General features: G+C 48.8%; 1 protein-coding gene across 3 annotated transcripts in view; it reads right to left on the bottom strand.

Annotated features, from left to right (window-relative positions):
- Window positions 1-17,037, bottom strand: part of Fli1 (Fli-1 proto-oncogene, ETS transcription factor) — a 114,059-nt gene that overhangs the window by 23,629 nt on the left and 73,393 nt on the right. For all 3 annotated transcript variants that reach the window (XM_013155621.3, XM_063256056.1, XM_063256055.1), the window contains 2 exons: window positions 13,047-13,250; window positions 4,366-4,431 (listed from right to left, as the gene is read on the bottom strand). In XM_013155621.3, the coding sequence (XP_013011075.1) occupies window positions 4,366-4,431; window positions 13,047-13,250 (270 nt within the window). The remainder of the gene's footprint in view (window positions 1-4,365; window positions 4,432-13,046; window positions 13,251-17,037) is intronic.

Here is a 17,037-nt window from a genome sequence, read left to right as displayed (position 1 = left end):
GCTGCTTCTCTGGCCAAGCACACGGGGAGGCCTCGGGCAGGGTTTGCCCAGAAAAACAAAGAGGAGCTCGGACCTGGATGGCCGTAGACACACAGAGGTCTGCAACATAGAGGGCAGCACGGGAGATAAGGAGATGTGCAGAGTCAGAAGTTTTGGCTCCGGGGTGTTTGTGCTCTTGCAGAGGCCAGTTAAGGTCTAGAACCTCAGTGTCTTCCTGTCAGATCAAGCTGGCAACATGGACTGTTAGCACCAGAATGAGGACACAGAAAAAGGGAATTTGTGAGAGGTGTAAAGCTGTGAAAATCAGTACTAATTCCAACATCATCAATGATAATGATGAAAAGAATTCATCACACTCATAAAGGCCCTTATCAATACACCAAAGATCCTTGTCTAGGATGATGCCCATGTAAGGTCGAGGTCCATCACCTGGCGATCTGCAGGAATGCCTTGGAGGACGCTAGGATGGCTCTCATACCCTCTCTCTTGTGGTCTCTGCACCGTAAAGCCAGGTTACTCATGCCAGGTTGCAGGTTATGGGACTTGGAGAACTTTACAGATTCCAAGGTTCTGGACATTTGGAATTAATTGTTCATGTTTCAGCTTGAGTCTTGGTATTTTGTAACTTTAATTTTTCTTTCTTGGTTCAATAAAATATAAAATATATACAACATGAAATTTAACACACTTTAGCCCCTTGAAGTGTACAGGTCAGCAGTGCCACCTACATTCCCCTCGCCCTGTGACCCTCAGCATCATCTGTCTCCAGAACCTTTTTTTCTTTCCAGACAAAGTGTGCCCCCTGGACACCAACCCTTCGCTCTCCTGCTCTGCTCCTGGTGACCGCCCCGGTAGCCAGCCCTTACTTTCCTCCTCTAGGACTTTGGTTGCTTTAGGAGTCTCCCATGAGCAGAATCAGTCAGATGGTGCCTATTCCAGAGTGTCCGTGCTGCATGTCACAAAGATCTCCAAGTGATCTCTGCACAGTCAGGGCCCAGGGCATTACGCAGTGGGCACTGTGCCTGAACTCACCTTCAGGCGAAGAGAACGGTTTAGGGAGGTGGCTGGGGGTGACAGTTGCAACTGCTGTGAAGGAAAAACTAATACAAAACATCCAACTTTCTGCCCAAAGTGCATGTAAGTTGACACTACTTTCCTGAGGTGACATCTAGAAGGGAAAGGCTATTCCTATCAGCCTTGGAAACAAGGGACGTTTTTAAAATTAAAAAAAAAATTTCTCTGACACATAATAATTGTACATTTTTATGGGGTATCACATGCCACTCTGACATGTGTACAGTGTGCAAGGGTCAGATCAGGACCGCTGGCACATAAGTACATCTCCTCCAACACATGTCATTGTTTGAGAGTGTTCAACGTTCTCTGGAAAGGATTACAGGGCTAATTATTTTGAAATTCAATTAACTGTTCCCAGTCACAGTTATCCTACTGTGCTTACAGAACATGAGACTTTATCCCCCGCCCAACTCCATACCTGTTAACCACCCTCTCTCCATCTCTCTCTAATCCCTACCCCTTCCCAGCCTGCCAGCCAGCCTGCCAGCCACGCCTTCACCGTCTTCTTCTACGCCATCACACAACGGTGCCAGTGAACAGCTGGGCCCCTCACTAACCCATTCTGCCACCACTCACTTTCCTCACAGGGATGGTGCATAAGGATGTGTCTGATGTACCCCAAAATCCTAGCTAAGTAACAGTTGTGGCTGCCCTGGTAAATGGGCAACCATAACTCATGTGCTAATTCACTAACTGCGTTATATTTGATAACTAGTGGTAGGAGGAACACACCTGTTCTAGCCGGGTCCAGCCCATTCCCACTAAAATGTAATGTAAAGAGGCTTAAAGATTGTTATAAATTAATTGTTGAAGTCTAGTCATTTCTTGGGCACTCTTAAGAGAGCACAGCCATTTTTTTTTGAGAAGCTAGATGGGAAATTACCCTATTTTAAAGTAAAAGGGCATTCTAATTGATAAGGGCATTGAAGACACATTAATAGAAATCATCTCTTTAACTTGTTTTCTTTGTGTCCAATGCCAGCACCTGCCCTTTGTGGAGCACACATACACACACGTGCACACACACACACACACACACACACAGAGCTCTGGCCAAACTCTGATTTTCTTTGGGGCTTTCTGTGCACTTCATTCAAAGGAGATGGAGCCAAGGTTGCATGATGTCTTCTCTTTCTTTTTGCATTTAATATTAAAAAATAGAGATAGCTATTAGAGAGCAGAGAGAGGTGGGGAGGAGGGCTCAGGAGGGGAGAGGAGCCTGGCGAGCTTTGTCTTGCTAATGTACTTTGTTTTGTGGGTCGTTGAGTCTCAGACCACCTCACGAGGGAAGGCTGCTCAAGTGGAGAGCTTTATCGGACACAAAAGATGCACCTGCAAAACGAGACTTAATGGTCTCTAGAGGCCAGGCCTGATGCGGGGAGATAAAGGCTGCTCCACCTGAATGGGACCCTGGCCGCGTGGCGTGCAGTGCGTCTGCCTGGATACAGCATCAATTCATTTCAGAAGAGAGGCTGCTACTCAGCAAAAGGAGCTGCTCTCCAAGCAGCCTGAATAAGGGGGTGGTGGGACAAATGTAGTCCCCACACACAAAAGGGCCAGGGGGAGGGGGCGGGGGTCACAGGTAGAGAAGACAGCTGAAAGCTGAGGCCTGAGACCCAGACAGAAAGCAGTCGGTGAGCGACACTTTTCAACTTAGCTAAGCCAGTTTCTAAGATAAAACCTGGATTTCAAGCCCCATATTAGAAAATCTTCTGTTGTCTCTGATGCCCCAGAGCCTCACTGGTTCGTTCTGACGTTGTCAGGAGGCTGCAGTGTGGAGCGGTGATGCCCAATGCAGTGGTTCAAAGGCGTCCCCTGCCTTCCTCCCTTCCGTCCTTCTCTCCCCCCAGTAGTTGCTTCTCTTTCTCCTTCTCTCACTTCCTTCCAAGCCCGCACATGAAGTGAACCTGAATATATGCCACAAATCCAAGCAGAAGGGCTGTGGATGAGACCTCCGCTCTCACGCTGAAGTCCCTGGTCTTCGCCTCAGGAGAAGTGTTTTCCCTGACCTCAATATGTTGGTCATGAAAGTAAATTCTCCGTATTACAGACCTTTGCAATGTGATGTTAAGATAGGTCACAGGCCACGTGTGGCTCAGAATGCAGCATGAGTGAAGGTAACTTCAGTCTTTGTAGCCTGATTGGCTACATCTGATTCAGAAAGAGGAAAGAGCAGAGACAAGACCGGGCCAGCTGAGGTATGAGAGGGGCGAACGAAACATGAATGTTTAAATGCAGATTCACCACGTTATATGTTTCTTCTATTAATTATTGGGGTCATTGTCAAATTATAAATCATTAACAGGCAAAGTCTGGTGTGAACAAAATGTAACCCTGGGCAAGACACAATCTCCGTGGATTTCTGTTTTCTCTAGATACCATAGTGATTTTGTACCAAATGGTCTCCTTGCTTAGAAGAGCCTTATGTATGTCTGAAATATTATGCTGCAGGCTTTCACATGAAAGTACAGCTAACCTTTCTGTGTTCATTCTATATTCTGAGAGGTGTCAAAAATGTTAAAAGAAAAAAAACAGAGACGGAGAAAGAGCCAAGGAAGAAATCATCTTATCTTGCCACAAGCTCCTACTCAAAGGCCTTTCCCCTGTGGAATTTTCTTTCGGTGTGGGAAGATTTCCTATTCATTTCTTCCCTGCTTTCTAATAATTATGTGTTCACATTTTTTCTCCATTACCCAGGTACCATGAATTATTCACTTTTTTTAATCTACTACAGTATCTGGACCAGAACTTATGACAGTTTCATAAAGAGGCTGAGAAATGCTATTGTGATGTGCACTAAAGTCTCCATTTGCTAAAAATGATCTATGGGGATGATTTTCTTTCCTTCTCAATCAAACCAAACCAAACCAAAGCAGATCAAACCCGCAAACCTTTACTTTCATACGAATTGGCACTGTCAAATACCTTAAAAAGTGGGCATGCTAAAACCCTTGACATGTTCATCTCCTCATCTTCAGGAAAGCAAACCCATAATTTTCATTAAGCAGCATTCATTTCATCCCAAGGGCTACACATGTTCTTTCACGGAGTAATGACTTCAAGCCATATCTCTATGAAATTATTACAACATATTTCAAAACCTCTTTTCTCCCAGCTTTGCAGCTGGTGGCGCACATGGTAAAAACTTCAGATTTTTGTACGCTAGAAAACATCAAGTGCCATGGGAAGCTGGGGCCCAGACCTAGCTTCGAGGCTTCCTCCCACCCCCAGCCACACGGGACAGTGTCGTGGCTTGAAGAGCGCTCCAGTGCCGGGGACAGCACTCACCTTCCTTGACACTCAGGCGGGAGGACTGGTCAGTGTGGGAGGTTGTGTTGTAGGCCAGCAATGAACCTAAAAGGCAAAGAGAAGGCCAACGTGACACTCAGCTTTGACCTGGAATGCTTGCCAAAGGCCTGTGTGTGAGAGGCTGGGCCCCAGGGTGTCGGGGGAACCTCTCTGAGAAGCGGCCTGGTCTGTCTTAGGTCACTAGGGGCTTCCTTTGCAGGTCCACTCTTTCCTCTTCTCTTTTTTCCCTCAATTCATGAGATACACAGTTGTTTCACCATAAGCTTCTGCCACGATCTTTCTCCACAGAGCCAAAGCAACGGGCCAATCACAGATGGAAATCTCTAAAATTTACCTGTTGAAATTAACCTTTTCTCTTGATTTGTTGACCATCTCTGGTATGTGTTATAGTAACAGAAAGCTAACCCAGGTTAAAACCCAAACATTGCTTTGCAATGCAGAGGAGAAGGCATGAGAAGTGGATGTGGGAGAAGCAGAGGGAAAGAGGAGCTTCTCTCCTGGGGGGAGAGAAGAGGCTGACATAACCTGTTTGCCTGGTGCCAATCACGCAGGACTCCAGTACCTCCATGGAGTTGGCTCGGAGGACTGTGGAGGAACAGGGCCATGCCTGCCCTCCCTCCAGGGCAGCCACAGTTCTGTGCTGGAGGCCTGGGCACAACGTCATGGAAGGAACACAGGACGGGAACCCTGTCAACCCAGGTCGGTCCTGGTTCTGTTACCAACTCCCTGACTGACCATAAATGACTTTCATGTCTAGACGTTGGTTTGTTCATCAGAAAAACGAAGGGGCTGGATGAGAGCCGGGTTGGCAAACTTTTTCAATAAAGACCAGTTAGTGAATTCTTGAGACTTTATGGGCTAAGCACGATCGTCTTAGTTTTTGTTTTGTTTTGTTCCTGGGCCAGATTGGGCCCGATTTGGCCTGCAGCTTGTAGTTTGTCATACCTGGAGGACAACCAAGTATCTAGCACTGTCCTTTCTGCTGTGAAAGCCTTTGAGTTGACGTAAATGTAGTCATTTTACGGGTGGGGTTGAGGTGATTGGACGTTCATTTATTGGGCAGTGGGGCTGGGAAGTAGGATATGGAATGATGGCGATTCTACAAGTAGGAATTTTACCTTCCTTCCCCTACATCTAAAAGAAAACAACTGAACACAGGAGTGATGCACTGAAGTATCCTCATCCTCGAGTGCTGGTGCACAGTCTTCCAAGTGCCAGTACCCACTTGCACTGTGCCACACCTAGTCTAGGCATTTTGAAGGGATGATCGCTTTTCGTGGTTGCATGTAAAATGCTCATTTTCTTCCTAAAACTGCATTTATTCCTTTATTTAAAAAGAACTAAAAAGTTTAATTTCACAAAATGTAGGCATCTGGGGGTCTCCTTGTGATTGTTCTGGGGGAAATCTTAAACAACCACGGGAGCTAGCCCAGGGGTGTATTTTCACAGAGGATACCATAAGCCCAACACATGTGTCCGAGGCTGAGAGAGGCTTTCTCAACCGCCCTCTTCCTGCTGCTCATGGCCGAGGGGCTGACCGGGTGCCAGGCTGGGAATGGGCTGGCAGACACACCTATTTTTAGTCTCTAGCCCTGGAAGCAGTAGCAAGCAGTGCCTCGCCCAGCTGTGGGCGTTCCGTGATGTGCCCACCAGGCTGGATGTGGAGGGCAAGGATTTTGTAACAATCCTTTAACTCCCCAGGGCTTCTTCCTTCTAGCTTGGTGACTCACCCTTCTGGCCCTGAGACGGCTCCGTATGAAACCAGGAGGGGGACGGAGCGGGTATGGAGGCTGCTCTATGCCGAAGCACTGGTATGAGGACATTTGAGAGATGACACAGTTGCCTGAATGGGACGCCGAAGGCCAACTGAGTCTGATAGTTCTGTGCTCCAGAATATCCATGACAAACTGTGTTCGAGGTGACTTCATTTTAGCATAGGTTATTATGCAAATGAGAGTTTAAAAATTAGACCTGCCTCTTACCACTGACTGACTCGGTGACTTCTACCAATTTGTCTCATCTCTGCAAGCAACGTGTTTCCTCCCTGTACAACAGGCCAACAGTGACACCCACCCGACACTGGAGTTGTGAAGATTAAATAAAATCTTGTGTTTCAAGCACTCAGAGCATGCCTGGCTCATACTAAGTGTTCGATAAATGCTAGCTGTTTTATCCATCCTCCCGCAGACACCACAATTACATACAATAAAACCCTTTATCCAAAAGCTTGCTGAGCATGCGTCTTGTCCTGTGGAATTAGAGTTATGAATGGGTTCTGCTGCAATAAGAAATAATCCTCCATGACTGGAAGGAGGTTAAAAAACAGAATCAAATGTTCCAGGGGAACATGAAAAAAAAATCTCAGGAGTCAGACCAAGAATGTCTGCCTCTCTGTCCTCGACAATCTCTCCCTCAGGCTGAAACCTCACTGCTGCAGCAAATAAAGAAAAATGACGGCCTCTGAGGAGCGCACGGCCCGAGTCATTAGTGTAAAGCGAGCTGAGCGCACGGAGCTTAGATAAACCACATTTATTAAATTTCCCCCCCATCGTGAAAGGTCTTCCTCGGGCACACGTGAATTCCACAGGAAACTCCCAGAAGGCCAAGAGAAAGGGTCGTTTGACCTCTCCAAGGCTTGCATGAAATACATATTTCATGGTAACCTAGGAAAAGGATTTTGCCCCAAGACTGTTCTTGGTTCAGGTTTCGCTCCTGGAAGGCGACGCAGCCTCCCTCCAGGAGGGGCTGGCCAGGGGCACCTGGCCTCTCTCCCAGGGGGCCTGCATTCCCTTCTCTTTGCAAACTTTATGTAACCAGGTCCCAGGCTAGATGTGAAGGCAACGCACGCTTCTGCTGCCACTTTCTTTATCTTTTTTTTTTTTGAATATTGGAGCCTGAATCCAGAGACTTGGGTATGCTAGACAAGCACCACAGGCACACCCCCAAACTCATGACCATTCTTTTCTTAACATAGCTTGTTCTGCTGTACCACAGTCCTTCCTGGAATCCCACCTCCTGCTCAGTGGCTCTGGATTTCCTCCTCCTACTTTGAAGATCCCTAGGGGCTAGCCCTGAGGTGGTCTAGTGGCCCTGAGCTCCTGGTGCTTCATGACACCAGAGTCAGCTGGCTACAGTGGTGGTGGGGGTGAGGATGGAGAGCCATTGCTCTCGGGCCTCTTGCGTTGTCAGACACTTTTGTTCGGTTCTCTGGCATTCTCCTTGCAGGAGCCAAAGCCACCCTGTGTCACAGATGAGAAGATCAGCATGCAGAGAAGTCAGGTCATTGCCCATGTCACACAGCCAGAAGGTACAGGAGGCAAGATCCCCTTCGTGTCCTCTGTGACCTCCACGCTAGATAGATACACAGGCAAACTGCACCGCAGTGCTGGGAGGCAGGGTGGTGTTACCTGGAGGCAGAGGGCCAGGCAGTGATGAAATCGTGCAGACACTTCCTCTATTCCACTCCCTGGCCCAGGAGCTGTGCTTACTGAGAGACTGCCTATGTTTTGTGATAATTCACCCATTATGAGAATTTTTGTAATTCTCATGTGATACTTCAGTGAAAGCCTTTCTCTCTGTAAGTACTTGTGTAGCATGCCTGCATGTATAAGTGTGTATGTGGTGTATCTACATGCAGGTGTGTGTCTACTTTGGGGTGGCACCTTGTGTGCTGTGATGAGTGGAATGGCTTTTCCATAGCATGAGGGAAATGTGATTTCCATCACGCTCCTGCTTGTCATAGGACACAGTGTCTAGGGTCAGAAAGGAGACATGAGCAGGCCCGGTGGTGGCCTGCAGGTGGGGCAGCACCCTGGGCTTGCTTTTCTTCTGGGGCACCTGGAACAGGGCAGACGAGAGTCCGGGTGCCAATGGCTTTGTCTCAGCCTCGCTGTTACCATAGAGCCCACAGCGCCCCTCACAGTCAGCCCATTGAGCCCTGGCCCTTTCTCCCCCTCGCAGCGCTCAATAGCTCCAGCTGAGTGGTGGAGGGAGGGTCTGCACTCTAAACAACAGGCCTGGCTGGCTACCGAGTCCAGGGCTGTCTGCCCTTTTGTCCTGCTGGCATCTCCGCCTCCGTTCCCGGTCAAACTCTGGTCGGGCAGGAGGGATAACACAGTGCTTCGCCAGCGTCAAGGGCTAAGCCCATCACCTCCGCCTGACCCTCTGAGGTTGCAGGTGGGAAGACTTTGAAACCCAAAATGTGTTTTCCATTAAGTTTAAATTAAAAATGGGAATCAAGACAGATACCTTTTTCTATGGTCTCCCTGTCACACAATTTATGTCATTTTCTGGATTCGCCACAATTTGAAAGTCCCAGATGGACCCATAAACTCAATTCATTTATAAAATGCAACAAATAACAACCCTTCTTCCTACTGTATCTGCCAGGAGCTTCTGGGCTCCTGGACCTCGCCAACTCCCCCCAGTGGCCTGAGGCTGAACTGCCAGCAGGGGACATGGGGACAGCCATGAGGTCCGCGTGGTCTCCTCTCAAAGCAGCCAATCCCGTTCCCCGCAGCAAGCAAGGCTTCGGCCTGGTGGCTTTCTGAGAGTGGCTCTGGCCAGGCTGCCACCTGGGCCCTGCACTGGGGGTGCGGGCTGTGAGAATGGGGAAAGATTTGGCTTACTCTGCCTCTTTCCAAGAGGCCACGGGAAAGATTTTAGACAGTTTCTACAGCTTGACACATAGAACAGCTCCAGCAGGAGGGGAGGCGGCTGGGCCCCTGCGGAGAGGCCCCGGGTGGGGTGGGGGTGAGGGTGAGGCAGGAACTGAAGTGGAGAAGGGGTGACAGCCCAGGCACAGGTCTACTCTTGGCTGCACCACAGTGCGGGGCTGGGGAACAGGCCGCTGGCTGGTGCCAAAGCAGAAGCTTTTCTCTGAGTGGACACTTTGGAGCTGCTTTCTAAAGGATGCCAGGCCTCAGTGGCATCAGCTTTGAAATGGGGATTATGGAGTTCTCAGAGCGGTGCCCACAAGGGGGCGTCTGTCTGTGTTGAGGGAATGACATCTGGAGAGGAAGCTGCCTGGAGCTTCAAAATGACCCGAGAAACACAGGCGCCCTGGCCAGACCCAGGCTCTCAGTCCTCCTCCAATTCCACGTTATACGGCCACTCAGTGTGGCCAAGATGCCCAGGTTAGGAACTGCAGGCCAGCTGCCTCCCAGAACGCCTGGCCATCATGCAGGGCACACAGGGAAACTGAATGCGGCTTCCTGCCCTAAAAAGTATGCCTCCCCGCTTTTTTCTTTTTGAGATAGGGTCTCGCTATGCTGTTCAGGCTGGCCTTGGACTCACTCTGTGCCTCAGGCTGGCCTTGAACTTGCCTCAATCCTCCTGCCTCAGCCTCCTGAGTGCTAGGATTACAGGCATGTGCCACCAAGCCCCACCAAAAATACATTTCTAAATTTAAAATTTGGCATTTGTGATTTGAAAATATAGCTCCAGAGAACCAGAATGCCTCTTGTGAAAGTGTACACTTGGCCTTGGAGCGTGGTGATGAACCCCTATAATCTAGCGCTCCGGAGGCAAAGCACGAGACTCACCGTGAGTTTGAAGCCAGCCTGAGCTATGCGGTGACTTCAAGACCAGACTGAACTATAGAGTGAGAGCCTATCTCAAGCTAAATAAATAAGTAAATAAAAATAAAAAAGAAGATGAACATTGGGTGCCAGAACGTGGTAGCCTAAAGCTATTCTTTTTGCTACTACACTCCAAAAAGATTAGACTGCGGAAATGGCACTCAGTGTGACCTTACTGACTTATGACAATCCATGCCCAGGCTCCGATCCTCAGGTCTCCTCTACTGATTTTCCTTCACTGAGCTCCTTCCCACATCTGTGCTGAGGGGCGCTCATCCAAGGAAATGCCTGTGGCCCGTTCCTAACCCTAACAAATGCACGAGATGATAAAGCACAAAATTAGGACTGTTTCCCCAAGCACTGGGCCCCCTCCATGACATACAAGAATGCTGTGGGCAGCCAGTGAGCTGGATGTCAGCTGTGCCTGGGCTCCAGCAGGTGACCTGGCAGCCCCCACCATCTGACCCAGACCTGGAGGAAGGAACCTGCACCTAAACCACAGCTGAAAAGCAGCAGCAATCAGGAAGAAACCCCTTTGGATCTTTTAAATCTATATTGCTCAAGATGCCATGTTACAGCATTATGTGGGGCAAGATTTTCGTTTCTGACTGAACACAACTATTTGAAATTTCATTTTGGCAGGCAGACACGGTTTCTCTGTCAATGCACAGACCACCTTCTATAAAGTGAGCCTTTCCCACCCTGACTTGTATCATAAACAAGTTTTATGTTTTTTCCCCATAATCATTTTATTGTCACAGCTACTTTGCATCATATAGATGCACTGCTGTCACCAACTGTCCTCTGGAGTTGGTAATCTGTCCTGCACTTTCAAAGGTCTTCCACAGACACCTCCTCTCAACTCTGGAAATCAGATCCACTAACCCTCTTTCTGGTAACTTCACGTTTTGATTGTGTTGGGGCATCTTTCTTAATCTATATGTATTCTTAGAAAGAAACACTACATGCACACTCTTCCTGCCATTATGCCTCCAAAATGTCAAACTCTGCCTTTCCCCATCTCCATGACTGCTGCACATGTGGCCACCTGCCCTTGCCAGGACATTGACTTGGCATCCCCAGGACCTTAGCACATGCTGGGGATTTTGAACAGCAGGTGTTGATCTCACTTTGGTGCCTATTTCTCAGGTTTTTTGGTGATAAGAAATGTAGGTGGACAAGGCTGTTCATGGACAGGTCAGAGAGCTGGACCTGTGGGTCATGTGGCCTAAACAGGTTTCTGCCTTATCAAAGCACTTGAATATCCTCCCAGCAAGGACATGTACCGCAGAGCCCAAAATTATTGTGCCCTCTAGCTATTCAGAGTACATCCGCCCTGCTGACTCTCCTCTCCTAGGAAGAAATAAAAGGGTGCCAGGCCCCTCCACTCCCTGCCACAGATGACTCTGGAAGCAGCAGAAACAGCGGCGTGGCTCACATTTCGCTTTGCTGGTCTGCAGTCCCATCCTTTGTGTCCCACCACTGCTCCTATCTTGCCCAGATCATTGCAGAATTCTGCTCGAAGAACTTGATTTTTGCCACCTACAAACCCTTGAAGCCTGAGAATACAGATTAGAAAATGCTAATCATACAACACTCGGGAAGCTGGGTGGAACTGACCCCCTTTATGAAACCGTTCTTTCTGGGGGTGACCTTATACTGCAACAGGAGTCAGACATGAGGTCACTGCTCTGGGCTAGCAGGCGCTGCACCAACCGCTGTGTCCTGCTGGTCACTAGACACCTCGGAGAAGTGACTGGATAGCCCGGGGCACGGGCAGAGACTTCTGAAGGCCTGTTTTGATTTTTAGTTTTTCCAGCCAGTGTGTCTTCCCCTCCCCCTCTGCAGTGGACTGAAAGGTGGCGAGTTAAAGGTCCACTGGGTAAAGGAAAGCAAATGAGGGGTGAATCAACCCAGAGTCCAGGAGACTTACAATCACAAGCTTCTTCCCAAACTTCACCCTTGCAGAACAGCCTCCTGGCTGAGCTTTGGCCACTGAGCAAACACTGTGTCCTGAACCTGCCGCATCTGTCTTAGGATACCACTGGCCCCAGGAATTCCACCTCCATTCTCTGGGTGCTTGGTGTTAAGGAGATTCATATTGGAGAAAGCAGCTCCCTTCTGAAGTTCTCTCTGTTTTGGAGGCTACACTGGGGTGGGGTGGGGGGAGCTTCCAGAAGATCCAATACACCAGTGGCCTTAGCTACTCTGCCTGGGTTACGGTTTAGATCCAGAACATCCTCCAAAGCTCTTATGTCCTCTAGGTGTGGCTTTGGGATGGTGACTGGGTCATGGGGTGCTATACTCATCAGGGGATTCATCTACGAATGAGTTTAAAAGCCCAGTGTGCATTAGGCTGTGGGGCCTGAGTAGACACAAGTCTCTGGATGTCACCTGGAAGGGTGTGTCTGCCCCCGGCCCCTCCCTTTTTGTGCTCTGCTTCTTGGCTGTCATCCTGAGAACAGATTTCCTCCATGGCAGCCCTTCCACCATGAGCCTGTTTCTGCATTTGAACCAGTCCACCTCGGCCTGGAGCTTCAGAAACAGTGAACCAAAATAAACCTCTCCTCCTTCACATTGTAGCGTCAGGCATTATGTCTCGGAGGCAAGAAAAATGTCCCACATGCCACAAGGCAGAAGTCAGAAGGACCCACATGACTTCAAGATAAAAGAAAGTTTATCAGTTTTCAAAGATATACATCCTAAATCAATGAACCAAGAGTTTGCTGTAGGACCTTTAAGTTGCGTCTTAGGAGAACCCCAAGCAAAGCATTGTCTCTGTGTATTTATAGGCAGAAAGGGTTTCCAGAAAGTGGATCTCACGGATCAGCCTTTGGGAGCTCCTCCAGCCCCAGCTCACACTCCCTACTTTTTCTCCTCTGTCTTTTTGCTTCCTTAGACAGCTTGGGTTGGATCTCACGCCGCGGTGGGTTTCACAGAAGCCCCCATGACCTTGACAAGGTTACGGCCCGAGCTCCTTGGCTTCTGCCTCAGGTGGCACCTGGGACCCAGACCCGGGTGCCCAGAGAGATTTGCAGAGCTTCCGCCCGCCCGCCTGCCCGGGCGCTGGGCCGTACTTACTTTCCCTGAGGTAACTGAGGTGTGAGAGCAGCACTTCCGTGTTGTAGAGGGAGGTGGCTCGGAGAAAGTCCTCCTTGCTCATCTTACACAGCTCCTTGCCGTCCATGTTCTGGAAGAAGGAGCTGTCGATCTCCATCAAGCCGTACTCCTTTATCGCCCACTCCAGCCACTGCCGCACGTGCTCTTGTGTCCAGAGAGTGGGGTCTGCAGAGGACAGGACAGGACAGGTCAGCAGCTGCGCCTCCTCTGCAGCCGGGCGCCCTTTCCTCCCTCCTCTGCCTCCATCCTCCCCTCCTCTGCCTCCATCCTCCCTCCTCTGCCTCCATCCTCCCTCCTCTGCCTCCATCCTCCCCTCCTCTTCCCTCCTCACCTCTCTCCTCCGCTCCTTTCCCGCCCTCCTTTTCCTCACCCCTGAGTTCCCTTTCCTCCTTCCTCCATTCATTCCCTCTTTACTCTCCTCTCCCATCCCTTCATCTCTCTTTCCTTCCCTTTCTTGTACTCTCCCTCTCTCTCACGTGTCTGTGTCTTTCTTTCCTGTGTTTCTCCCTTTCTTCCTTCCTTCTTTTGTGCTCTCTCTCTCTCTTCTTCCCCCATCTCTCTCCTCGTTTCTCTCTCCCTTTCCATCTCTCTCTCCCTCTCCCAGTTCCTATCCAGGTGGTTTCTCCAGAACATCCCATCTGGCTGCCTGGCATTTGGTGCTATCTGAAGCACTCAGCACCCCAGGAAGGTTCTTCACTGCCTCACTGTGGACCCTGATCAGATCCTCTGTAAGACTTTCAGAAGGTCACTGAAACCTCTCCCTGTGCAATGGTGGCACCAAAATTACAATAAACAGAATCCCACAGACCCACAGACCAGTGTCTCTGAAAAGGGAAACCATCTATATTTTACAAATATGAATACTTTCAAGAAAGAACACAGATCCTTCAGGGGACTGACAAGTGGTGTTGATAGTCTTTGACATCCGTCCAATCTGGCTTTTCTTTCTGGGGATAGTTGTGTTGAAATCTCTACCAGGTCATCCTCTATAAACACTCAAAGGTGAGGAACTGTCCAGGACACAGGAAACTTCTTTGGCTGTGAGTAACCTGAACAGTGTAGGTCTCTACCACAAGGCCCTCATAGCTCTCTTCAGCCAAGGGTAAGGGTGGGGTGTACACTGTCACAGCCTGGAACCCATGTCTTTAACTGGCAACCAGTCATTAGCAGGTCCAAATGAACCCCTAAAGATGCTTGCCATAAAAAACATCTGCGGGGCTCTAGCCTTAGGAAATACCCATTGCCACCAAACATTTAGATAGAGAAGCGGCAAGAAGATGCTGTGTTTTGTGATGCTAGTTCAAGGTGTGCTGGCTGAGAAGCTGGAGAATCCTACAAGGCTTCCTGGAGGAGAGACTTATCTTAATACAAGGCAGGTATTAGCTCCCAGATTCTATCCGGCCTGTTCTGTTTGACATCCTTCTTTGGCAAGAATATTTGTGCTCCCCTTCACCAGCTCACCCTCTCTTTCATCTGTCTGTGAAGTCTCTTGGCAAAAACAGGACCCAGGTTGCAATGACTAGGGGTGGGGGTGAGAAAGGAAACAGGTCTCTGTGTCGCTCCCATCCTACAGATGCCACAGGCCTATGAATGCCCCAGAGCTTTTCCTCAGGTCTCCTGATGACTGCGCTTGCTGGTCTGTGTTCTCAGTCTCATCCTGCTTGTCAGGAAACAATCTGGCAGGGGCTGGGTCTACTTTACCAAGTGCCCGGCTCTGTCCACGCATGAGATTGGCTGCTGTATTTTGACGAAAGTGGAGGAGCTGGAAAAAGACAGCAGATCTAAGAGGAGCCTTGAGACGTTGAGGGAGGCACAGAGAGGGGGATGGTAGCCAGGATTATAGGGCCTACTGTGTGCAAGCTCCTCCACATGGCTCATTTTCCTTATTAGGGAAATCCTGTGAAATGGTTTTGTTATTATCATTTTATTGATGGAGACCAGAGTCTTGAAAGTTTAATCTCTAGTGCAAAGACCCCCTGCTAGCAAGAATCCAAGCCAGGATTCTTCCTGAAGTCAGAACTCAGTGGAAGAGGAAGGTTCCCTGAAGTCCCTCCTCTCTTCTTGCTTTCTCCGGACACTGCCTGAACTCACCTGTGAATGTCAAAGACCTTGCTCCAAAAACCCAAAGTTCCTTCAAAGCTTCCTGGTGCAACTATGTGTTCCTCTTTTCCAGATAAATTTCTTGTTTAGTTTTATTCTTTCACTCTCCAGAAGCAATTAGGCATGGACTACTGGTAAGTGGAAATACATTTGTACCATTTCAGAATTCTAAAGAAAAATGTCCTGGACAGAGTTGGATGACATAGTTATTTCATCCTTTGCTTTTCCAAATTCCTCACTTTTACCATCCAAGGCCTCAAATTCAGTTTTGTACCCTAAGTTTTATTTATTTTATTGTTTCCTGCCTTGCTTTGGGCTCTATCACAATATCATTCCTCTCCCTGTACAGCACAATGAATTATAAAATCTTCCATTCTGGATCATGCTGAACTCTTCCAAATGTATTTCCTGGATGATTTAGTTCTAGTTTCTTCCCATCTGAACATGGAACTGATGATTAACTAGGGCTCTCATTTTTACTTGTCCGAAAAATCCCATCATAAATTCAATCAGTTGTTCCATGGATGTTTTATTGCCTTGATTTGTGAACTTTGTCTAAGTGAGACTTTCCCTTATGTCCAGGAGGCTGACCTGGGGGAAGCAAAAATGTCTGAGGATCCTGCTTGAAGGTCCCTCCAGTGGTAAATAGCAAGGCAAATCTGTAGCTTATAAATTCATTAACTGAAGTGCTTTGAAAACAGTTTGATATGAATTTGTACTGCTTTCAATCATTACTGCTATGGTTCCCTTGGCCCCTCAAAGCCTGACATTCTGCTATTCTCTTTGAAAGCGTTTTAACACTGTTTAAGGATGAGAGGGTCACCTGAGGAGCCTGGTCCCTTCTGCTTTCTCTCCATGTGCTGTCTCAACAACAGTGCCAGCAACTTGGCTCAGAGTCCGTCTATGGCCCCTGGATGCTCTGGCCCCTCCAGATCTCCTTTCTGTGCTAGCAGCTATTATGCTGAAGCAGGGGCCAGTGGGAAGGTGTGATCCAGAGGAGCAAGGGTCTGGAGATGCCGGCTTTGCCTGGGGAGCACAGTTTCCCACTGCCTTAGCATTAGTACTGTTTTACTGTGTGTGTGTGTGTGTGTGTGTGTGTGTGTGTGTGTGTGTGTGTGTTAGCAGAAGATGCACCTGTGCTGCCCAGCACCACCTGGCTTCCCAGAAGGAGACAGGAGACCAGGCTTCAACGCTGTAAGCCATGTAATGTAGAGAAAGTGATCTGTGTGATGCCTGGCCCTGGGAAAGCACTCCAAGCATTCTTCTGTAAGCCACTCCACTTGGTGAAGAAGGAAGGTGAGCAGCTGCAAGTCCTACGGGGTGCAGAGCAATTCCGACATGCACCTCCTCTCCTGCCTCACCACCCCCCACACTTACAAATCTTTGCCACACTGTGTGGAGCCCAGAAACCTCTGTGGGTGGCTGGAGTCCTAGAGGAAGCTGAGCTGTAGCTTCCCATGGAAAAAATACACAGGGCCTGTGCAAAACCAGCCTTTGGATGGAGGAACAAGCTCCTCAGGATTACTTTCCAGAGAAGTCTAATCCCCTGTTTTAAAACACAACCTTATTTACACTTGGACAAACGGCAAGAGTTAGCCTCTTTGGTGAAGCTAGGATTAGTTTTGGTCTCTGCCCTGTAATTCGCTTTGTTTGAGATCTGGACATTCTTGTCCTTCCCCCTGGCATCCCTCTGCACAGGGCAGGTCTCAGACTGTTTTTGCTCAGGCAGCCCGGCTTGCTGATGCTAGCGGGGCAGAGTGTCCGGCCAACGGACTGAAGGATTGAACAATGGTTTTATTTTCTGTAACCAAAAGCACTATTACCTAGGAAAAAGAGGCTATTTTTACATAAT

This window comes from Cavia porcellus, unplaced genomic scaffold (genome assembly GCF_034190915.1).
Source record: "Cavia porcellus strain 051 isolate PalLab524CR breed Dunkin Hartley unplaced genomic scaffold, mCavPor4.1 scaffold_9, whole genome shotgun sequence".
Lineage (NCBI taxonomy): Eukaryota > Metazoa > Chordata > Mammalia > Rodentia > Caviidae > Cavia > Cavia porcellus.
This window is presented reverse-complemented; position numbering and strand designations above follow the sequence as displayed.